General features: G+C 35.0%; 1 protein-coding gene across 3 annotated transcripts in view; it reads left to right on the forward strand.

The window, feature by feature from the left end:
- Nucleotides 1-25,826, forward strand: part of DYNC2H1 (dynein cytoplasmic 2 heavy chain 1) — a 367,993-nt gene that overhangs the window by 135,803 nt on the left and 206,364 nt on the right. For 2 of the 3 annotated variants that reach the window (XM_062196938.1, XM_062196940.1), the window contains 7 exons: nt 4,502-4,588; nt 7,759-7,885; nt 11,776-11,917; nt 12,874-12,983; nt 19,549-19,647; nt 22,259-22,382; nt 25,174-25,337. In XM_062196938.1, the coding sequence (XP_062052922.1) occupies nt 4,502-4,588; nt 7,759-7,885; nt 11,776-11,917; nt 12,874-12,983; nt 19,549-19,647; nt 22,259-22,382; nt 25,174-25,337 (853 nt within the window). The remainder of the gene's footprint in view (nt 1-4,501; nt 4,589-7,758; nt 7,886-11,775; nt 11,918-12,873; nt 12,984-19,548; nt 19,648-22,258; nt 22,383-25,173; nt 25,338-25,826) is intronic. The other variant, XM_062196939.1, reaches the window with a different exon arrangement.

Here is a 25,826-nt window from a genome sequence, read left to right on the forward strand (position 1 = left end):
CCTCCACCTGTGGAGCCAGCATCCCATATGGGCGCCGGTTCTAGTACTGGCTGCTCCTCTTCTGGTCCAGCTCTCTGCTATGGCCTGGGAAAGCAGTAGCGAATGGTCCAAGTGCTTGGGCCACTGTACTTGTGCGGGAGACCCAGAGGAAGCTCCTGGCTCCTGGCTTCCTATTGGTGCAGATCCGGCACTTGCAGCCATTTGGAAAGTAAACCAGCGGAATGAAGACCTTTTCTCTCTGTCTCTTCCTCTTACTGTCTGTAACTCTACCTCTCAAATAAAGAAATAAAATCTTTAAAAAATAAAAAAAAAATTTTTGGGGGGCAGATAGTGGTAAGATTTAACCGTATACTGTTGGAGCTTAATGTTCCAATTTGCTATTATTACTAAGTAAGCATTGTATTTTATCTTTTTTCTTCTGTAGGTAGAACAAGACATTTTTTATGTTCTTGATTGTTTACTGTTTGACATTACTTTTTTTTTTTTTTTGACAGGCAGAGTTGATAGTGAGAGAGAGAGACAGAGAGAAAGGTCTTCCTTCCTTTTTGCCATTGGTTCACCCTCCAATGGCCGCTGCGGCCGGCGCATCTCGCTGATCCAAAGCCAGGAGCCAGGTGCTTCTCCTGGTCTCCCATGTGGGTGTAGGGCCCAAGGATTTGGGCCATCCTCCACTGCACTCCCGGGCCACAGCAGAGAGCTGGACTGGAAGAGGAGCAACTGGGACAGAATCCGGCTCCCCAACCGGGACTAGAACCTGGTGTTCCGGCGCCGCAGGCGGAGGATTAGACTAGTGAGCTGCGGCGCCGGCCATACATTATTCTGATTATATATTTTTCAAAGCTGAGACATATTTTATCAATATATTCTCTTTTTTGTACAGCTCATTTTTATTAGGAATATTTACTTCATTTTTATTTAAAAATTTTATATATTTATTGAAGATTTATTTATTTATTTGAAAGTCAGAGAGTTGCAAAGAGAGAGAGAGGTCTTGCATCCACTGGTTTACTCCCCAATTGGCCACAATAGCTGGAGTTGTGCCGATCCAAAGCCAGGAGCCAGGAGCTTCCTCCAGGTCTCCCACGTGGGTACAGGGTCCCAAGGACTTGGGCCATCTTTTACTGCTTTCCTAGGCCATAGCAGAGAGCTAGATCAGAAGTGGAGAAGCCAGGACTTGGACTGGCACCCATATGGGATGCCGGCACTGCAGGCGGTGGCTTTACGCCACAGCGCCGGCCCTGAAAAAATTTATTTATTTACTTTAAAGTAGAAATGATCTTTTTAAAATTTTTATTTATTTCACTGCACACTGAAATTTGAGCGATCCCACTAGCCTGTCTTTTAGAGTCCAGTGCTACTGTTGGGAAGTCTGATGCTGTTTTGTTCCTCAAATGTTTTGTTTGTTATCTCATTTTTTTCTCTGTGATAGGATTTTCATTTCTGGCATTGTAAATTATAGTTTGTTGTGGTAGATGCTTACTGTTTATGTTTAATTATAGAAATTCATGTGTGTCAATTCTGGAATAGTTTATTGTATTCCTTTGATAATTTCTTCCTATTCCTCTGCCATCATTTGAAATGCTTTTGATTTGTATATTAGTAGAATCACGATTCAAAATGCGTTAAGAGGCCGGCGCTGGGGCTCACTAGGCTAATCCTCCGCCTGTGGCGCCGGCACCCCAGGTTCTAGTCCCGGTTAGGCTCCGGGTTCTAGTCCCGGTTGCTCCTCTTCCAGTCCGGCTCTCTGCTGTGGCCTGGGAGTGCAGTGGAGGATGGCCCAGGTACTTGGGCCCTGCACCTGCATGGGAGACCAGGAGGAAGCACCTGGCTCCTGGCTTCGGAACAGTGTGGTGCGCCGGCCGCAGTGCACCGGCCACACCAGCCATTGGGGGGTGAACCAACGGTAAAAAGGAAGACCTTTCTCTCTGTCTCTCTCTTTCACTGTCCACTCTGACTGTAAAAAAAAAAAAATGCGTTAAGAAATACAATTCATCCATATTTTTACCGTTCAAAGACTGTGATTAACGTTGTGATATATTTTCTTCATCTTCTTTCTGTGCACAGGTTTTTGGTTTGTTAATGTGGTTGTGATTGTTCTATCTGTAATGGTGTCAACAATTAAATTAACGTTAAAATTAAGAAAAAAGAAATAAAATATTGTGTTATAAACAGCAAGTCTTCAAGTAGGTTGATTCCATCGAAAATACACTAATTACTTTCTTCATTTTCAATTTGTCTGCCAGTTAATTGCTTCTTGAACATAATATAGCTGCTAAAGTGATATGTAGTTGAAGGAAAGCAGGTATTTCTTCTCTGTGCACCTTTTTACAAGAATACACCTCTTTGTAAGGAAAATAAAGGCTTTCTGAAAAGACTCTCAGCAGATATTTTTACTTTGCCCCTGTTTTCCTGTTATGTATCATAATAATACAGATGAATATCTACCAGCCTAAGTGAGAAAGGCGTATACACCAAAATAGATCTGAGACTCTGTCAATATCCTCAGGAAAGAAAATGGCTTTGTGTATGGAGGTGGATGCGTTGTCTTCATTTTCATTGTCTGAAATTCTTATTAGTATTTTATTAGATAGTTGGAATAATATTGTAATATGTTCTTGTAACTTTAACAGTTACAGGGTTCCACTAGCAATTATGACATCTTTGGAAAAAACAGAGAAAGGCACCCCTTCCGGGATGATGATTTGTCACATATTTTAAGTGTGTAGTGTATAAATGCCCAGCAGTAATGCTCTGCTTCGTTTCCCTGTCTTTTGTTTTCATTTCTCAGTTGTATCTTCTAGCTGTTGTACTAGTGTATTTTTTTGCTGTCCTGCCTGTAATTTTCAAAGTTTTGTTATTTTTTTTTCAAGTTGTCTTTTTGAAAAAGTAGCATCATCTTGTTTCCCACATGAAATAGAATCTCTGAAGACATTACCATTTTTTAAAATACTTATTTTATTTCATTAGAAAGGCAGAGTTCTAGAGAGAGAGAGGTCTTCCATGCCCTGATTCAGTCCCCCGATGGCCACAATGGCCGTGGCTAGGACAGGCTGAAGCCAGGAGCCAGGAACTTCCTTCAGGTGTACCATGTGGGTGCAGGGCCCCAATCAGTTGGGCCATCCTCTGCTGCTTTCCCAGGCACATCAGCTGCAAACTAGGTTGGAAGTAGAGTGGCTAAGACTCAACCAGAGCCCGTATGGGATGCTGGTGCTGCAGCTGGTGGTTTAACCTGCTAAATCACAATGCTGGCCCTACCATTTTTTGTTTTTTGTTTCTGTTTTTGAACTGTGCTCTTTTGATTCCCTCTTCTTTTTGGATTTGCTTTGGTCTTTTTCAAGTTAGGAAGCTTTTTTTTTTTTTTAGATTTGATTTATTTATTTGACAGGTATAGGTATAGTTATAGTGTGAGAGAGAGAGAGAAAGATCTTCCATCAGCTGGTTCACTCCCCAGATGGCTGCAATTGCCAGAGCTGTGCCAATCTGAAGCTAGGAGCCAGGAGCTTCTTCCCGATCTCCCACGTGGGTGCAGGGGCCCAAGCACTTGAGCTATCTTCTAATGCTTTCCCAGGCCATTGCAGAGAGTTGGATAGGAAGAAGAACAGCCAGGACTCGAACTGAGCCCATATGGGATGTCTGTTAATGATTGTGAAGTACTGGAAATCTCACTGCACTCTTAGTGTTTTTCCTGGGCTACTGAGCTACACTGTAGGTGATCAGTGAGCACTGGTTACTTGATAGCAATGCCTCAATACTTGGGGTGATTTAGGGAGATGGAAATGGATATTAGTCATTTTTCTCTGAAAGAATCCTCATGTCTTCTGTGCTGGGTGTGCATAGTGGTGAATGGAAATGGGTTATTCATAAGCTAAACTTATAATATTTTAGGTTAAAGGATAGTCTAGTCTCAGGGGAGGAGGGAGTCTGAGGTCATACCATAATACCAGCAATTAAACAGTCCTCTATATTTATCTTAACTGTTAACTTCAGAGGTTCCTGTTGTCTACCCTTTTTAGCATTTTGGGATTTTACTTTTCTTGTACAAGAGTAGTGTTTTATGTTCTGATAGGTCAGTTATTACTTTTCAAAATGTTATTGAAATTTCTCCTTTGCCTTAATTTTATCTTTCATCATCTTTATATATTCATGTGTACACATATGTCAAAAACACATAGGCATATGTGTATTCACACACACGTCAGTAGTGTTAAGAGAGGATGAGAAGACAAATGAATGTATTTGATCTGCTACTTTTATTTAGTTATCTTCCTGCAAAATAATTTTTAAATATAAATTACCAGCAATGATATGGTTCAAAAGATACAGTTCAAATTTTAGCATTGCTTTCTAAATTAAATTGTAAGCAAAGGTGCTATATTATTGAACTAGTGACAATTTTCATTGTTTATATACTTACTGCAAGATTATATTTTATGTTGCTGTTGCTTTCTTATTGTTGATATCTACAACAGAACTACTATTCTGATATTGAGTTATATTTTAGGAATTTGAGGAGAACTGAAGATAGAAAAAGGAAACTAGAGGAGCTTCTTAATTCTGTTGGTCAAAAGGTATCAGAACTGAAAGAGAAGTAAGTTAAATTTTGAGTTGTGTTTTGGGTATATGAAACATACGTCAAATGATTTTTTAAAAATTTAAAAAGCCGAGTTGTGATCTCTATTTATACTTCTTTTTTGTGGTTTATCACTCTGAAGGTGGGAAGAGTGTATCATAATATAAGAGGTACCCCTTTTTAAAGAAACTTTTTGGCAATAGTAAAACTCTTAAACTTGTATTGGCTATTCCAAACACTAATGTGAAAATTGAGTAAGAGGAAATGTGAATGTTTAAGCTTGACATTTTGGGTGTTTTTTTTTTTTTCTTTAATATTGTCCTCCTTTATGTTTGTTGATGTTAGGGGATTCTGTATTCTATAATCTTCTTAAGGATATATTATCATTTTAATAATTCTATTAATGTTTTTTCTACTTGGAATTGAAAACAATTTCTTCATTCAAATAGTATACTATAAGGACAATCTGTGAATATGTTTAGTCTTAAAGCCTTTGATGTATCTCTTGATCTCTGTGATTACTATTTAGTATGTTATAGAAAATATTTGTATGAAAATGATTATGGATGTTGGGACCTTTTCATTTAAAGTGTATAAAGGTTTGAAAGCTGGAAAATATATGATTAAATATAGTAAATGTTAATGGTTTAGGGAATATTTTTTTTCCTTCTCTCCATCCACACATGCATACCCATATGAGAGCTCTTCAAAAGTTCATGGAAAAATTTATTGTGGTGCCATAAAACATGAACTTTTTGAAAAATGCATATACATAGAATTTTATATATAGTATATATTTATAAAGAATCATAGAGACATATTTGTAGAGAAAAAAGCAAACCAAAAAGAAAACTTCCTACACATAACCCCAGTGTTTTCAATATTCCTGAACAATTTTTATGTTAATAAAAACATAGGAAAGAAATCACGATGTTTTCTTCCTGTTTTTATTAGAGAAATATAAATAAAATAAAAAAAATGATATATTGTTTTCAGTGTCATATACTTACCATCAGTACTTAGTATTCAACTCATTTTCAAATATTTACTGAGTAATTAGCATATGGCATCAATGTTTCAACTTCATTCAACTTTGTTAGTCACTGTGTCAAATGTTGTATTAGGATGTATCATGTGTTCCTTGTAATAATGCTGAAATGTAGATATAGTCTTCTATTTTGCATATTAAGAATGTTTACCCTATGGAGGCTTATTTGCATAAATTTGAGCATCTAGCAAATGATAAAGCCCGCATTAGATACTAGAGTTATGTAATTCCTTTTGATGTTCTTAAACACTATATCATACTACCAATATTTTAGAAAGATTATTAGAAAAACCTTTAGAATTAACTTCTAATTTTAAGATAGAATGACATTTTCCATGATAGAGTCATTATCAAAAATGAACTATTACCAGCTATTATGCTTTTACATATCCTGATCCATAGTTTGGTTTAATTAATTGGGCTGTGACATTCTTATTTAATTGTATATTAAGAAATAATAAGAGAATTAAAAATAAGTATGATCTACCATTTTTATTTTCTAATCTGACAAAATTAAAGAGATGTTTGACACTTTTATATAATTTGTGCATCCATAAGGTATACTAAGAGTTATTGTGGTTAGTAGATATCTAGTTTTCTATTTCCAGGTTCTACAGCAGGACCATCTAATGGAACTTGATGAAATTATAGGAAAGTTCTAAAGTCTATGCTGTCCAATATGATAGCCAGTAGTCGTATGTGGTATTGAGCACTTGCAACTTGTAGCGTGTGTAGTTTGACTAAGAAATTGAATTTTTAATTTTATTTGTCTTTAGCTTAAGTTTAAACCACATGTGGCTAGTGACTACCATATTGAACAGCTCAGTTCTAAACTTTTTTATCTAAGGGAGGGAAGAAGAGGGCAGAGAAGCAAAAAAATATACTGTATGTGAAGTGTGTGGAACTTAATATCAGATACATCTGTGAATGAATTTTAAATCCTCTACTGATTATTGGTGAGATCTTGTGCAATAACTCTCTTGGGTACAAGTTTTCATATCTGTAACATGAGAATTACAATACTTATTTTAAACTGTTTATATTAGGTACTAAATGACATTCCTTTTTTTTTTTTTTTTGGATGCTAGGCAACATCCTGAGCGTATTATAGCCAATTGAATATTTATTCAACTGTGTGATCATGCAGAATATTATTCTTGTGTTTAATATAATAATAAAACTGTGCAAGTACTTTTCAAGGAAAACGGTTTAAAAAGAGTTATAAATTTTGGCAACTGGATATGTAGGGAGAGATCATCTATAATGGACTGGATATTTGAATTGAATGCTGAAATTTTATTTGTGTTTTTGTTACATACATATTTGAGGGGTTAAGCTAAGAAATGAGGTGGGGATGAGGAAGTAGTTGAAATATATTCTGGGAAATTGAAGCATTCTGAAAAACACAGAAGATAAATGATAGTAACATTTTCTGAGAATATGAAATTTTTCTGCCTGTGACGCAGCTCACTAGGCTAATCTTCCACCTGCGGCACCAGCACCCGGGTTCTAGTCCCGGTTGGGGCGCCGGATTCTGTCCCGGTTGCCCCCTCTTCCAGGCCAGCTCTGTGCTATGGCCTGGGAGTGCAGTGGAGGATGGCCCAAGTCCTTGGGCCCTGCACCCGCATGGGAGAGCAGGAGAAGCACCTGCTTCCTGGCTTCGGATCAGCGTGATGCGCCAGTTGCAGGGCGCCGGCCGCGGCAGCCATTGGAGGGTGAACCAATGGTAAAAGGAAGACCTTTCTCTCTGTCTTTCTCTCTCACTGTCCACTCTGCCTGTCAAAAAATAAAATAAAATAAAAAAGAGAATATGAAATTTTTCACATGTTGACATACAGTTAGCTGCTGTGGCATAGAATGAAGTAAACCTAGGAATATAGGTTGAATTAGTCTTAAGATTGGGTTAGTCTTAGGTCAGGACTCATTATCATGTTGTGAAAATTATATATAATGCAGTATGGTAGAGAGGCCCTATCACGTTTTTTAAGGTAGGATATGACACACTTTAAATGTATGTATTGGTATATTTATACACAAATATGATCATTAAATTGTGGTATAACAGTTTAATTCCTATGGAAAATTTTATTAAAATTCTCTTAAATCCTTTTCTTTAAATCAAATTTTAATGTTTTCATAGATTTCAGAGCAGGACTTCAGAAGCTGCCAAACTTGAAGCTGAAGTAAGCAAAGCACAGGAAACAATCAAAGCTGCAGAAGTGTTAATTAATCAGCTTGACAGGGAACACAAAAGATGGAATGCACAGGTTTGTCTGAGAGAATGGTCATAAGGAATTTTTTTTAATTACAGGAAACCTATAATGTGGTTTGTTTGCTCCAAAACAAAAAGGAGGAGTGAGTGTTTGGTGCAGAGGTTAAGATACTACTTGGAACTCCTGTTTCATATGCTAGTGCCTGGTTTAAGTCTCAGTTCCACTTCCCATCCTGCTTCCTGCTAATGTACACCGTGAAAGTCAGAAGACAATAGCTCAAGTACTTGGGTCCCTGCACCAGTGTGGAAAGATCTGGATTGAGTTCTTGGTTCCTGGTTTCCACCTGGCCTTGACCTGACTCTTGTGGTTGCTTGGGGAGTGAACCAGTGGATGGATGGTTTCTGTCTCTCTGCCTTTTTTATTTTTTTAATTAGCAATCATCATGCCTCAGATAAACCTCATTGGGTACCATACTACCACTGTGCAAAGCTTCTCTCAGCTTTTCAAGTAAATGAAAATAAATAACTAGAAAAGTTTTAAAAATCCATTCACTGTCTTTCATATTGGTGACCATGTTTCTGTGTTTCTGTGTCTAACACATCTTTAAGCATCTTTTGCAGGGCAGGACGAGTGGCGACAAATTCTTTCAGTTTCCGTTTGCTATGAAAAGTCTTAATTTCACCTTCATTCACAAATGAGAGCTTTGCAGGATATAATATTCTGGGCTGGCAGTTTTTCTCTCTTAGTGCCTGGGCTATGTCTCGCCATTCCCTTCTAGCTTGTAGGGTTTCTGATGAGAAGTCTGCTGTGAGTCGAATTGGAGATCCTCTAAGAGTAATCTGGCGTTTCTCTCTTGCACATTTTAGACTCTTTTCTTTATGTTTCACTGTGGTGAGTTTGATTATGATGTGTCGTGGTGAGGATCTCTTTTGGTCATGTTTATTAGGGGTTCTATAAGCTTCATGTACTAAGATGCCTCTGTCCTTCTCCAAACCTGGGAAATTTTCTGCTAGTATCTCACTGAAAATGCCTTCTAATCCTTTCTCCCTCTCCATGCCTTCAGGAACTCCTAGGACCCGAATGTTGGGTTTTTTAATAGTATCCTGTAGATTCCCGACAATATGGCTAACATTTTTCTGTAATAGCATAGCCAAAATAAGAACTTAAATAATAATCTCATAGCTAGATTCACTTCGCCATCAGCGAAGTATACAGTAAGTAGAAAAAACCTCCCTTTCAGACCAAAGGGAAAGAAAGTTTTAAAGTGAGAATATAATTTTCCTCATGGGCATTGTCTACCTTAGAAAAACTACTACAGAACGTGCCTGTGACTATAGACTTGTAGTTCAGGCCACAGAAGATTAGAGATGGGACACGGGCACTCCCTTGACTTGCATCCTCTGGTCTGCTTTAACACAAACCAGGAGGAAAAGAAAGCTCGGCATCAGAAGCAATGGGTGGCAGGCCTATTAATGGCTGATCTGTACAGTGATCTGCCCTCAAGGAGACCCAACAGGCCAGTCCACTGCAGTGGCTTTCAATGTGGTAAGCCTGGGCTTCAGCAGAAGTCAGCTTGTGAAGAGCCCTGGCAGCTCTGCCAAGAGTTGGATCACTGGAAATGGACCTGCCCTGGAGTCGAAGGATGCCCAGGTCAGAGCCTTCCCCTAGGAGGCTCACACCTCCCTTAGGATATACCCCATGTGAAGAGATAGATAGGTCTGGGCCTCTTTACTTACAAGGCCGAAAGCCCACCAGATTATTATCAAGCCCCTTCTATCAGGTTCTATTTGCCTCTCAATCAGAAAACTTAATTGTAGCTTAGCACCTTTGTTAGCTCTTCTAATAATGACTCTGTCCTTTGTTCTAGACCCTGTCTAGCGTACTTGGGCCTCATTCCTTTGTAATCATAACCTCTACTCTACCACCAATGGCTCTACTCCCAACCTGTGTGTACTGATGGTCCTCTTCCCCACTTAATGCTGTATAATTGTTCAGACCTGGTTAAGGCCACTCTTAGGATCATTGGTTACTATCCTCACTCTGTCTTTTATGACCTTGTCTAAATATGATCAGAGTCGGCAAACTTGGAAGGCTTCCATAGCCTTGGCAACTCATGACGACAGCCTAGGGTGGTTACTGGCACCATAAACTAGAGTGTCAATTTGTTGGGTCAACAACAGGAGCCACTGTGCACTTGCTCCTCATGTGGGATCTCTGTCCTTAATGTGCTGTACATTTTGATTTAATGCTCTAACTAGTACTCAAACAGTATGTTTCACTTTGTGTTTCTATGTGGGTGCAAACTGTTGAAATCTTTATACTAAATTGATCTTTTGTATATAAAGAGAATTGAAAATGAATCTTGATGCAAATGGAAGGGTAGAGGGAGCGGGAGAGGGGAGGGTTGTGGGTGGGAGGGAAGTTATGGGAGGGGGAAGCCATTGTAATCCATAAGGTGTACACTGGAAATTTATATTCATTAAATAAAAGTTAAAAAAAAATCCATTCACCGTATTTTTTAAAGGAAATACTCATTAACTTGCATTGGCTCCAGATAAATAATCTAGCTATAAATGATCATTAAGTAAAGTATCTTTATATGAATTGATTTTATGCAAAACAGCCTCTTTTTTTTTTTTAGATTTATTTATTCGAAAGGCAGAGTTAGAAAGGGAGAGAGAGACACAGAGAGAGATATGCAATGGCTGGAGCTGGACCGATCTGAAGCCAGGAGCCAGGAGCTTGATTCAGGTCTCCTTACATAGATGCAGGGGCCCAGAATTTGGGCCATCTTCATCTTCATTACTGCTTTTATGCTTCAATACAGTTAGTCATTTATTTTCCCTTGAAATATCTTATTATTCATACTTTGTCTTGTCTCTTTTTCCTTCAGCAGTTGGATTTCTTCCCTCACTTGATTCTTTTCAGCTGCTCACCCAGTGTTGATTGTCTTTGGTATCCCCTTCCTCAACTAGTTTTCTGAAACTATTCTGGAATTATCTCATCTAGTCTTTTATTTCTTGTACCTTGATAATGATCAGAGCTGTTATGTCTATACTTCTGAGTTTTAAAATTGTGTTTACAATTACATTTTTCGTATTGAGTTGTCTTTCAATAACTCAAACCTAACAGCACAACTAAATACACATTTTTTTTTCTCATTCCAATTCTCCTTTATTTCTTGTTTTACTATAGCTGTAGTTCTTCCAGGTATTGGAACTAAAAACATATGGGCTGTGACTTTTCCTTGCTTGCTGTATCAATTTACAAATATTTATTTTTGTCTGCCACGTTTAATGCCCATATTTTTCTTTTCTTATCTGGATTCTCCTCATTTGTCTTCTAGCTATATGACCCTTTAATTAGTCCCTACTTTATTTTTTCGGTGATTTATATTTTTTTAAAACCCAGTCTGATTATATTACTCATTACCTGCTATAACACTTTCAGTGACTCATGCCACAGGTCATGTGACATGAAAAACTTCCCCTAATCTGTCCAATAAACTCTACCCCGTCTCTTCATTCTTTTTGCATCAGTGCTCTTTCTATTTAGTGCTGGGCTTTGTCCATGTTAAACTTTTCACTAGTGAGGCTCTATTTTTGTTTTGTGTCTGATTAAATTGTGCATCTTAATTTTATTTTACAAGTATACAAATTGACAACATTAACTGTGATCAATATGAAAGTTCTGCACTCATTATAAATATTAGGAACTCTAAGTGACAAAGTGTATTTATTTCTAAAAATATTAGGATTTCATACTTAAAAAAAAATCACAGCAAGGTCTTACTGATATTTTTACACTTGACCACTGTTTTCAGCATAGGAGGTTTATTGATTACTTAAACCATGATATTTTCTGCACAGTCAGAACTCCATGACATTACTATTTTCTTCTGTGTTAGAATCTATCCATAAATCTCTCTCTCTTTTTTCCCCCAGGTTGCAGAGATAACAGAGGAGTTAGCTACTCTTCCTAAAAGAGCTCAACTAGCTGCTGCATTTATTACATATCTTTCTGCCGCTCCTGAATGTCTGAGAAAAGCCTGCTTGGAAGAGTGGACCAAGTCAGCTGGTCTTGAAAGTTTGTATTTAGTTATTCATAAATTTGAAATTTAAATATATTAAAAATGCATTTTTTTTAAATTTAGAGGAAAGGTTTGTTGTTGGGTGGGGGAAGCCTGATGGGAAAAATGCATCTTTTGACCTCTATTATTTTACTCTTTTGTAAGTGGAGCAAATTTTCTGTAAGTTATAAGGATACTGTAGGTATAATTTCTCAATAATTTTCTGAATTTCACATTTTTTAAAAGATTTATTTATTTACTTATTTGAAAGGAAGAGCCAGAGAGAGAGAGAGAGATAGGGAGAGAGGAAAGGAGGAAGGGAGTGAGAGAGAGGTCTTCTATCTGCTGCTTCACTCCTCAGATGGCCACGATGGCTGGAGCTGGGCCGATCTGAATCCAGGAGCCAGGAGCTTCTTCCAGGTCTCCCACGTGGATGCAGGGACCCAAGGAATTGGACCATCTTCTATTGCTTTCCCAGCCCATAGCAGAGAACTGGATCAAAAGTAGAGTAGCCGCAACCAAACCAGTGCCCATAAGGGATGCTAGCACTGCAGGTGGCGGTTTTACCCTCTATGGTTTTACCCTCTGTGTTAGTTGTTTAATTGTGGTTCTTCTCCTAAACCACTTTAAGAAACTGAGACCTTGGAATTATTTTTGATACTGCATGAATGCAGTTAAGCATTTTATTTTTTCTCAATAATTTTATATTGTAAGATGAGCTATAGAATCTCCAAAATTTCTTTTTTCTTTTGTGTTTTTACCAAATTATTAAATGATTTAGCTGAGTCTTATTCCTCTGCACTTTTTAAAAAATTGCTTTTTTCCTTTTGGGTTCAGGTGTTAAATATATAAAAATGGATTTCAAATTAAAGATTTCATAGGACTTTGTTTTAGTGTATTTTACCTTTTTTCCCTTCTCTTTATCTGGTATAAGATTATTGTAGTGAAGTATTATTGGTATTTAACTTTTCAGAATTTGATCTGAGGAAATTTCTTTGTACTGAAAGTGAACAGTTAATTTGGAAGAGTGAAGGCCTACCATCAGATGACCTCTCTATAGAAAATGCTCTTGTTATATTGCAGGTAATTATTCAATTTTAATTTTCTCATTAGAAATGTTTTCTTTTCAAGCTTCCTACAAGAAATATATTCTTTGAATTCTTAGGCTTTCATAATTATTGTTTTGGTGGTTACATAAAAGTAGAAAGATTTTGTTAATGAAACTCAGTTTATGATTTTGTTAGCAAATGTATAATTTTAGTAATCAATTTTTTCTTGTTATAAAAGTATAAATTAAATTGATATTATTCTGCTGCCAAAATATTCCAAATTGAACTTCTTCAATAGAAATGTTTAGGAATACCTGATTCACTGGTTTGCATATTTCCTTCATTGAAGTGTATGACTTCATAAATTTTATCTTTTTTTTTTTTTTGAAAACATTATAGAAAGTGAAGATACATTTTGTTAGAGATGGCCATGTGCATATTTGGGAAATTTGTTCTTTCATGTAGTATGCATATTCCAAGTGGTGTTGGTTAAATTTGAAGATCAGTAATCTTATTGGCCATGAATGGGAACATCAACTTCAAAGCCATCTACCGAACAGATTATTAGCTTGATTTTTATTATTAACTTGGCTTGCCTTTGTGATAGGAACTTGAAAGACATTTTTCCCCCCTCGCTAATGTGAATTTTTTTCTGTTCCTTCTATCTCAATAGCTTCTACCTAGAAATAAATGTATTTTCATTTTCTTTGTAACACTTTTCCCTTCCCACCAACACACCCGTTCCTTATTTTTTAATCATGTAGTCTCAAAGAAAGCATGAATGTTAATGTTTCTCTTTAGGAAATATTAACAGTAATATATGACTCCTGTTTTGAGTCCTATTCGTTTTTGAATAATTTATTTCAAGCTGATTTTACTTTGGCTTGTTACATTGGTATCTTACCAGTAAAGAAGTTGAATAGTTTTCCCTTCTTTTAATTTGATTTGGCCTGTTTTTTAATTTTCCATTTAGATAATTCTTATCATTATTTTTAAACTGGAATCACACATTTGTAAGTAATAAATTCATTGCATTATACTAACTTAAATACTTTTTTATTGTATTTGTTATTCTTTCCCCAAGGTTTTATAATTATCTCTTCTACTTGTTTGAGTAATCCAAGAAAACTGTTGCTAGCAGATTAAAAAAATAATAATTTAGGAATTCTTTTGTAGTCCATAAGAAACCAAAGGGATAGCTTTTAGAAGAAAAATATTGCAGAATAATTATTTTTTACTGATATTTGAAAACACTTAATTCTGCCTATTTTCTGAATTGTCTTTCATATAAATATGGGGAAATTGTCTTTGAGATTAATTTTAATAACAAAGTCAGATTTATTTTATATTTAATATTCCCAAGTTTTTTTAGGTACTTATGTGCACTTATGTGACAAAATAGTAACCACTATGAAAAATTTCTTGAGGTGATTAATTATTTTGTTGAAATGTATTTATGATTATTTTTAATTCAAGGTAAACTAGATATGAAATAACATAGTTAGGAGGGTAGATAGGACATCTCTGACATCTACTCATTAACATCCCTCTACAGTTACTTGTATATACTAGTGGGGTTTCTGAGAAGTATTCTTGGAAAAGATGCCTAAGCTTGATAAATAAGATTTATATATCAAGGCTTGTGGCTTTTCAACAATTTTATTGAAGCTAGGAAAACAATTTTGTAGATAAAAACATTCCTTTATTGGTCTAACAAGGTTGCTTACAATTCTTATATTTAGATAAAACTAGCTGTTGAAGTACAAGCATTATCTGGGAGAAGAAATAGTAAAATTTTTATCTACCATTAGCCTTATACCAAGAATTCATTTTATTATGTTAGCAGAAAGCTTATATGATCTATGGTCTTAGCAATAGGGGGAAAAAAAAGTGGCCTGTGGCCTGGGTTGGCAGTAAATTACAATTTTTTTTTTTTAAATTGGGCAACTCAGTGGATAATGGAGAGTAATAAGGCTGTTAGAAACTATGGGGAAAGAGAAGTGAAAATATCCAGAAAAGAGATGGAAACAATGACTGGTTTAAATTTTAGATTTTATGTATATTTTTTCTTATCTACTAGGTATTTGTGTTGTATTGTTCATGAAAAGGTCAATCGCAAATTGAATAGTTCTAAATTTTTGAGATTTTTTTTTCCTTCCTGCTGTTTGGTATAAACTTAGGAAAGTCACACTATTTGATATTAGTCTAAAAATATGAAGTTCTAAACATAAATCACAAACAAAGAAATTCTTCAATTTCCAAATAAAAGCAATAAATATATCATGCATGTATTATATAAGACGATATAGATAATACAGTTTTTTTAGCTTTTTAAAATATAATTTAAGATGATTTTGTACCAGTACAATATATTCATTTTACAAATGTAAAATTTTATCAGCTGTTAAAGCATTTGCAAAACCACACCACACATTCTACTTCAGCTTTATTGCACAATATGTATAATAAAATATTAATTTTTAAATTAAAAAACATATGAATGCTTTCAATATAGAAGAGACATTCTCATTTTAAAGACAATACTCTATAAGAATGTCTGCTGAGAAAATAAACTTTCACAGGATGCCAAGCTGGACAGATGCTTTGGAAGATCTGATACAAAGCACTGTTAAATCCAGTCCAAAATAACTTAATCCAAACTGCATCATCATTCTTCGTAGAAATCTAGACACCACTGAAGGTAGTTTCTTATACTTAAAAAAAGATGAGGCATTTTTCCATGTGAACACTCTGAATATCTCATTTGTATCAAAAATAACAGTTTCAACTTAATAGCCATTTGCAGGGTTTTTTCCCTTCACACAGACTATCACTGGTAATGGTTTTTAATGACTGTTACTGATCATTTTGATTTAGATAATACACTTTTTTTTGTTTAATTGAAGTCTTTTTTTTTAAACTTTTATTTAATGAATATAAATTTCCAAAGTACAGCTTATGGATTAAAATGGCTTTCCCTACCCCATAACTTCCCTCCCACCCGCAACCCTCCCCTCTCCCGCTCCCTCTCCCCTTCCATTCACATCAAGATTCATTTTTAATTCTCTTTGTATACAGAAGATCAGTTTAGTATATATTAAGTAAAGATTTCAACAGTTTGCACCCACATGGCAACACAAAGTGAAAAATACTGTTTGAGTACTAGTTATAGCATTAAATCACAATGTACGGCACATTAAGGACAGAGATCCTACATGATATATATTTTTTTAAATTGTTACGGTACAACCACCAGTAAAGCTTCTGATGGGAAATCAGAGTGTTGGTTTGGGTTCTAGCTACTCCACTTCCAATCCAGCTTCATGCTGTTATGTTTGGGAGACAGTGGTTTATGGCCCAAAGTACTTGGATCCCTGCCAACCACATGGTAGACCATAGCTTCAGCTTGGCCCAGCCTTGTCTCTTATGCACATTTGAGGAATGAGCCATGGAATGGAAAATCTCTCTCTTTCTGCCATTCAGAAGAAAACAAAAAACAAAAAACAAAAAACCCAAACCCAAAAATATCCCCTGCCAAAACTCTTCCTGCCCTAAAAAGAGAAAAATTAAAATACATATTTTATATTTCTAGCCTTTGATCTTTCCTGACTCCTTATTTACAGTTCCACCTACCTGTTATATATTTTTATCTGGCGCTTCCTAGATCAAGTGTTATCTGCTTTTACCTAAATTCCTTTTTTTTTTTTAAATCAAAAATCTTTCCATGGTCAATTATAGAACATTTAAGCTAAATAAGTAAGTAAAATAACAAATATAAAAAGGAATTAAAACACTTATGTTTTTAATTAACTGAGATGTGCAAAAAGGTTGAGGCTAGCTTTAGAATTCAAATAATACAACCAGAAATTTTCTATTTTAAGAGACAAATTTATTCTCAGATAGGTTTCTCTTAACTTTTCATTGACAAAGGCCATTGATGCCTCCATCATCACCATCAGCAGAGTTTGTTTCCACACAAAAGATGTGTCAGCTCCCCCTCCCTGAATGTTGTCAGCCTATGTATCAATCTCCTGAGAGGATCCTGATTGATTAGCTTGAGTCACCTGCTCATTCCTTGGGTGCAGTGCTGGGTGATTGATAAACCTTTTAGAAATACCTTGAGTAGGGCATGCAGAGCAGGTAAGGTAGCTCTTCCCTAAACAATAGTTTTTTTCTCCTACCTCTTCCACTCTTCCACTCTCTGTAATCTGCTTGTCTTCTAATTCCTACCAATAGAGACATCAGTCTTGGCCTAGCAGTGCAAGCTGCAAATCTGTGAGTCATTCTCACGGTCTCTTTTATTTTTCAATCAGTTAATTATTCATCTAATACTGTCAAATCTATTTCTCAAATGTCTCATGAATTCATCCATGTCAGTAGCTTCATTTATACTTTTCATCATTTTGTACCTGGATAAATACATTATTTTACCATCTGATCCCATTTCCCAGTATCAGTTTCTTTACTGATATTGGTGAGAACTTACTAAATCATTAATCTGGTTATAAGATTGCTTCAGTTATATATTTCAGTGACTTACCATTGCTTGAAGACTAAAGATTTCATTATCCTTAGACATGCAGAGAAATTTCATAATCAGGCTCATTTCAGATTACTCCTGCCATTATATATGGATCATATTTATTCACGCTTACATTCCAGCTATACCAAAGTACTGAGTTTTCCTAATAATCTAGGCTTTTTTATTCTTCTCTCCATCATGCTGTTGTTACTGCTTAGAATGCTTTTCTTTAGCTAGCTAATCTTTTTGGTTTAGCTTGACTGGAATAGCTTCCTAGAAGCATATCTCAACTCAACCTGTCATCCTTCTGTACCATCTGTGTACTTTGTGATGATGGAATTTTCGTTTTGCTTCTTTATTGAATGTGAAGTCATGGAGGGTAAGGGAATGTATCTTACTAATTTCTGCACCCCTTATACTGTCTTATTATGGTTGTTTATACTGCCTTATTATAGTTGTTATCTAACATATGGTAGATAAATAAACCAATGTGTGAGTCTGATAATGAATGAATAAATGCTCCATGATTTGGGATGCATTGTAATTTATTAAATGCAGAATAACTATACTTAATTGTGGAATGTGGAGATAAAATATTCCTTAGAAATTTGTATAAATCCCTCTGGAGAAGTATGGATATAGTGAAAACAAGCTTGTAAGTACCTTTTGAATTGTTAAGCATATTTTTTTTACTAACATGATATTTTGAAACATTATCTTCTTTTTTATTTAAATGCATCAGATCATTGGTTTGACATCATGGGTAAGGAGTTTTAAAAATATATTGTAATTACTTTCATGATTAGAGAGATGTTTGGTATTGAATGCTGGCTTTAATTACATTTAAAACCTAGATGCACCACCATAGTAACATTTAAGAGGCTATTTACTAAACATGCCATTTTGCTAGGAATAGTACATTTGGTATGATAGAGCATCAGTTGTAACCTCCAAAATAAATGCTGGATGAAAATCATACAATGGTGTAACATAGGGGAAGGTATGGAGCGAATAATCTACACTAGATGAAAGCAAAAAATGGTGCTTTGTCTGTTGAGCATTTTAAAACAATAATAAGGCTGCTTTAAACCCAGTCATCTCTTTATTATCACTGTGTGCTAACAATTCTAAAGAACATTCATGATAAAGAGCCATTGGCTTGCAGGGCAGATAGTTTCCACCATCCTTTTCCCTCTTACTATGCCACTGAGATTACATGTGTTATATTCAGCTATACCCCACTTCTAATTTGATTTTCATATGTGTTCTGTCATCATCCCTGTAGCACATAATTTCATTACATTTTTTCAAATAAATAGGACATTTAAAAAGTTAGATCAACTGATGTTTAAATCTGATTTATTAAGTAACAATATATGATATATATTTTATACATGTATACTTGACCTTTCATTTGCTAAGTGCCATTGTATGTAGGCATGTACACTGTTTTCTAACTTCTTAGAGTGTCATTCATATAGGACATTCTGTAGTGAATTTAGTTTCTAAGTTCATTATACCATAACCTACAATCTATGTAATTTTTAAGACATTTCTTTTGTAATATTAGATATATGTTCTGCTTTGAAAGAACTAATGTGTTAAAATGTAAACAATTAGATTGAAAATCATATCAGTAGTATTTTTCTGATTAGTTATACTTCTTTTATAAGGCTTTTTTTTAATCTAAAAGACTATATGAAGTTAGAGAATACATTGTGCATTTTACAGATCAAAAAGAGTGGAATAAGTGACAACAGCATGGAATTAGAACTCTTCAGTGTGTTTTTAATATAAGTTTTCTGTGTTACTGTGAGATAGGTAGATAAGACTATACTCACTTTAACTGTTGTAAATTTAATTACCTAATATTAATTCCTGGTCACTGAAAATTTAGCAATAAATAGCAATTTAGCAATTCTGGTGCAGCTTGAAACTGTACCTTTGTTTCTTCCTTGTAATTGTATATTTGGCTCACTGAAACTGGAGAGAAAAGCTGGTTTAGTGATTCATAATTTGTAGGAAACTCTTGATTTGAATTGAAAGCTTATAATTTCCTTTTTTTTTTTTTATTAAGAGTCGAGTGTGCCCATTTCTTATAGATCCTTCTTCTCAAGCTACTGAGTGGTTAAAGATACATTTGAAAGATTCACGTTTGGAAGTTATTAATCAGCAGGTAAATATTAATAATTTAGATACCAAGTAGGGATGGCATTTTATAGTGAAAAGGAATTTGGATCAGTAACTAGAAAATACAGATTCAAGACTGAGCCCCGTACCTTAGCTGGGGTTGGAACTGGAGAGGAAATGTAACTCTCTTTACTTTAGTTTTCTAATTTGTTAAAAAGGGTTAAAATTTTATTTGGTACTGGGTATTGATCTAAATAAGGTCTTTTTTTTATTATTTATTTTTTTTGACAGGCAGAGTTAGTGAGAGGGAGAGACAGAAAGAAAGGTCTTCCTTCCGTTGGTTCACTCCCCAAATAGCTGCTACGGCCAGCACCGATCTGAAGCCAGGAGCCAGGTGCTTCCTCCTGGTCTCCCATGCAGGTGCAGGGCCCAAGCACTTAGGCCATCCTCCACTGCCTTCCTGGACCACAGCAGAGAGCTGGACTGGAAGAGGAGCAACCGGGACTAGTACCCGGCGCCTCAACCGGGACTAGAACCTGGGGTGCTGGCGCCGCAGTTGGAGGATTAGGCTAGTGAACCACGGCTCCGGCCAGGGTCTTGGAATTAAATAGTGAGTAAGGTAATCACAGTCCCTGCCCTTATGAAGATGGCAGTCTAGTAGGTTAGAGAGATAATTACATAAGCATTTACACTAAACTGTGATTTATGACACAAATACAGCATACTATACAAGTAAGAATCACATCTTGGAGAATCAAAAAAGGCCTCTGGCTTTTAACATATTTATGATTCCTGTAAGTGCCTTCCATAATTTTCTATTTGTATAACTTGATGGCAGTATCTTTAATGTATCCCAAGATTTCAAATATTGGTTTATGATATGTAATCATAATATTTTTGATAATGAATTCTCACTGTCATATTTATCTTATTACAGAATTTATTTGTGGTCAGGTTTTTTTTTTTTTTTTTGGAAGAGCTAGTGTACGATTAATTTTAATTTTCACTTATGGAAGCCCACGTTGTGGTACAGCAGTTAAGCCACCACCTGGAATTCTGGATCTCATGTGAGCACTGGTTTAGGTTCTGGCAGCTCCACTTCTGATCCAGCTCCCTGCTAGTACATCTGGGAAAGCAGCAGAAAATGGCCCAGTTTCATAGGTTCCTGCCACCCATGTGGGAGACCCAGATGGAGTTCCAAGCTCCTAGCTTCGGGATGGTCCAACCAGTTATTGTGGCCATTTGGGGTGTGAACCAGCAGATGGAAGCTTCATATCTTTCTCAATGTAACTCTGCCTTTCAAGTAAATAAATGCATATTTTAAAAAAATTAAGGAAAAGAGAAGAAATGGTGCAGATGGAATTGTGGAAGAAAATTTTTTTCAGAGTTACTCTACAATTTTTTTGAAAAATTACCTCACAAACTAACTTTACTTATAAAGTGAAGATATCTGCCTCATTTAGTAAACTGAGGAGATCTACCTCATTTGTTTGAGATAAAAATAGTTATAAATAAGACAATATTAAATACTTTAATCTCATTTATACTTATAGCATGAGATCTTAGTAACTGTTATCCCAAATATTACATTATTTTAAATATCAATAGATCTGGGGTGATTTTTTTTTTTTTTAATTTGAAAGGTAGAGGTATAGACAGTGAGAGAGAGAGACAGAGAGAAAGGTCTTCCTTCCATTGTTTCACCTCCCAAATGGCTGCTATGGCCAGAGCTATGCCGATCCAAAACCAGGAGCCAGGTACTTCCTCCTGGTCTCCCATGCGGGTGCAGGGCCCAAGCACTTGGGCCATCCTCCACTGCACTCCCGAGCCACAGCAGAGAGTTAGACTGGAAGAGGAGCAACCGGGACTAGAACCCGGTGTCCATATGTGATGCCAGCGCCACAGGCGGAGGATTAACTGAGTGATTCATGGCGCCGGCCTGGGATGATTTTTAAAACTAGACTTTCCTTAGTTAAAAGGCCTCCAAATTTGTGACTGGTTATAGAATTTTGTCTAAAGGTTCTTTTCAGAGTTCTTAAGGCTGTTCCACCAAGAACAGTTCACAGGGATTTATCATGTGAGCTTCCCCCTCCATATTCAGTGGTTGATTCTAAATATAAATAACACAGTGGTTAGTAATGCCTGAGTAACTTATTGCATATAGAATTTGAAATACTATTTCTGCTACAATTTATAATTATAGTGGAAAATTGAAGAAATTTTTTTGTGTTATGGGAGAGTTGCTATTCAGTGTATGTATATAGAGCTCCTGTCATATAAGAAGGAAAAGTCATATAAGAGGTCTGTAATGCAAAATTGTGTTTATTGGGAACAGTGTGGTACTATGCACTTAAACATGCATGAAATGCTACATCTTGTACTATGTGGAATTTTTTAAGTCACACACACAAAAATGTTCAATTCCTTATTTTTCTTATATGTCCATTTAAATTATGAAATATTATAGATAATTGGTTCAACAAATAATTCATCACCAAGTACTTATAGCTGGAAATACAATTATGGATAATTTGAATTATTAACATGCGTATTAAATTTCTAAGTATTTATATTCTGGTTAGTATCTTCATCTATGAGGACCTTTGTAATTATTGAAGCAATAAAGGACTTAGTATGTATTCTTTTTATCCTCTTAGGATAGTAACTTTATCACAGCTCTTGAGTTGGCAGTACGTTTTGGGAAAACCCTTATTATACAAGAGATGGATGGTGTAGAACCTGTTCTTTATCCATTATTGAGACGAGATTTGGTTGCTCAAGGTAAATATTTGACAGTTTCCAGAATGTACCTGTTTTCAAAATTTCCAAGTAATTAAACCAAGTACAAACTTCTTTTTTTTAAACTTTTATTTAATAAATATAAATTTCAAAAGTACAACTTCTGGATTATAGTGGTTTTTTTCCCCCCATAACCACCCTCCCACCCACTAACCATCCCATCTCCTGCTCCCTCTCTCATCCCATTTTCATTAAGATTCATTTTTATTTATCTTTATATACAGAAGATCAACTTAGTATATACTAATTAAAGAATTCAATAGTTGCAAGTTCAAGCTTCTAAGAGTCTTTACCCATTATTGAAATGAGATCTGTTTGCTCATGGTAGATATTTGACAGTTTCCAGAGAGTACCTGTTTTCAAGATTTCCAAAGTAATTAAACCAAGTGCAAGCTTCCAAGTGTCCTCTTTCAGTGGAGTCACATAAGACGTGCATAATTACCCTAAATGGTGACTAGTGCCACCACATGAGAAATATTGTCTGCAAGTGAAGCTCATTGAGCACTAAGTATCCAGAGGTTTTAAACACATTCTCCATTTTGTAGCAAATTCCAGGCTCCCTGAAGGAAAATAAATGTTCACCATAAAATACATAAGCTATGTTATTGGTTACTTACATATTTGGAAAGGTGGTATTTTCCTGTTCAATTTTTAAAATAATTATGAAATGCCCTTCTTTATATCTAGAAGTGTCTCAGGTGTTAGAATCTGGTATTAGAATGCTTACACTAACTTTTTGGAATATTTTATGGTCTTTAGGTTTCTGTTCTTTTACTTTCAACTTTGTTGATTTTCTTTTTTTTTTTTTTAAAGATTTTATTGTGTATATTTAAGGTATACATGAAAATGTTATAGAATGCATAGAGGTAGTAAAATGGTCATTATAGTGAAGCAAAGCATTAATATATCCATCTTATTACATATTTATCCCTCTTTTTTCTGTCAAGAGCAATTAAAATCTATTCATTTAGCAAAATCCCGATTACATTTATGCATCACATAATGATGCTTTTGTCCATAATGGACTGCATATAGATGGTGGTCTCATAAATTTTATTTTATTTTTTTATTTGAAGGTGGGGGGGAGAGAAAGAGAAAGAGAGCTATGCAGAGCTATGCAAAGAGAGATCTTCCATCTACTGGTACATCTCCAAATGCCTGCAACTGCTGGCAAGAGTCAGAAACTCAATCTATAGCTCCCTTGTGGATGGCAGGGATGCAAGTACTTGAGTCATCACCTGTTGCTTCTGAGAGTGTGCATTGGCAAGACACTGGATTGGATATAGAGTGTGGCCTTGAACCTAGGCATTCTAAGATGGGAATTGGGCTTCCCAAGTGGCATATTAACTGCTGAATCAAAAGTCTGCCACTAGATTGTGATGGATTTGACAAAATCTGATCACCCAGTGACATCCTGGTTGTTATAACTGTAGGCAGCACATTATTCATGTGTTTGTGTTGATACTGATGTCAACAAAACTACTGTATGGTTTGTTATAAAAGGGTATCAGTGCAATTATGTACAGTATTTAATCCTTGATACTCAAAATAAGTGATGAAAATATTTAGTCATTAGTAAATGACTAGTTTATGTATTTACTTGCAACACTATATTTTAAATCATTTTCTAGAGTATATTCCTACTTAAAACTTATATTGTAAAACAGTAAGCCATGTTATTCAGGCAGCAGTTTCATACATACTGTATTTACTACATCGTTTTATCTTGCACTTGACTCAATCTTGTTGGATTTAAAAAAAATTTACACCAAAATAAACATTTTTCAGTTCCATTTTCCATCACAATTTTGAAATGCCCTGGTATAACACATTTTCTTTAGTATCTGTTGATGGACACTTAGGTTGTTGATGTTTTCTTATTGTTCAGAATGCTACACTGAACATGGGAATTCAGATATCTTTACAAAGTAGTGATTTTATTTCCTGTACCTGGAGAAATATTCTTGGTCATTTGTGTTTTCTGTTTAATTTCTTTAGGAATATCTGTCCTGTTTTCCATAATGGATAAACCAAATTACATTCTACCAGCAATTCCCTTTCCCTCCTTGCACCCTGGAGTACATTTTTTATTTCTTATCTTTTATGTAAGAGGTGATTTTTTACAGTAGTTTTTTATTTTATTTCCTTGCTGATGGTGATGTTGGACATTTTTTCATGTAACTGTCAACTATTTTTATGTCTTCTTTGGGAAAATACATATTCAGGTCCTTAGCCCATTTCCAAAATCATGTTGTTTGCTATTGAGTTGAATAAGTTCTTTATAAATTTTTTTGTTTTTACCTGTTATGTGATTGATACATTGTTTTTAATTATTTTATCCCAGTCTGTAAATTACCTTTTTACTTTTTGATAATGCATATCTTTGTGGTTTCTTATATGTTGATAATTATAGTTTTTTTAGCATTTAGATTTTTTTGTATTACATCTTAACTAATGCATGATTTAGAAATACAGAAGAATATGCAATTGAAGGTTTCTGTTTTTGTTATCTATAATCAGCTTACAAAATTCAAAATATGAAATATATTGTTAATGGTCAAATAATAGATTGCAAGTATTCCAAGATCATCTTAGTGAACATTATTTATACTTGTGTGCTACATCCTGATTAACAGAGCAATCTGGCTAATAGTATCTTGTATCGTCTTTTACTGTCTTTTGGACTCTATTAAAAAAAAAAAAAAACCTCTAATATTGTAACAAAATACAGAGGACTCAAGACAACTAATTGTGTTTTTTTTTTTTTAAATAGGACCAAGGTATGTGGTACAAATAGGTGATAAAATTATTGACTACAATGAAGAATTCCGTCTTTTTTTGTCAACGAGAAACCCAAATCCCTTTATTCCACCTGATGCAGCTTCCATTGTTACTGAGGTTAACTTTACTACAACAAGAAGTGGACTACGAGGACAGGTATATAGAGAGAATCATAATTTATGTTATGATCTTTTGTAACTTTTGTACTTATTAGACATTTTGAGTGGGAAGATATTTTGTTAAACTGATTAGTATTTAAACTTTTGATTTTGAAAATACACTTGCAAGTTAAAGTGAAACTTTCAGGCTTATTTATCATCTGTGTTAGACTTGTACATTTTATGCTAATATCAAATTATTTCTTCTAAAACAACTCTTAATTTTATAGTCTATTTCTGTCATATATGGTAGATAATTCATGAGATGGATGGAACATACAGATTAAGATTGACTGCTATATTTTTTTAGTTTTGAAAACTGAACTTTAGTTTTATTAAACTACTTGAGGTTGTTTGTTTCCTGAGCTAACTTTTTTTTTTTAGCTCTATAATATATGTATATTTTAATTCAATTTATCTCTGTATGGCTCATTATAATTTAGAATTATTACATGAATTTCAAAATGATCTTTCCTATACAAACTTT

This window comes from Lepus europaeus, chromosome 7 (assembly GCF_033115175.1).
Source record: "Lepus europaeus isolate LE1 chromosome 7, mLepTim1.pri, whole genome shotgun sequence".
Classification (NCBI taxonomy): domain Eukaryota; kingdom Metazoa; phylum Chordata; class Mammalia; order Lagomorpha; family Leporidae; genus Lepus; species Lepus europaeus.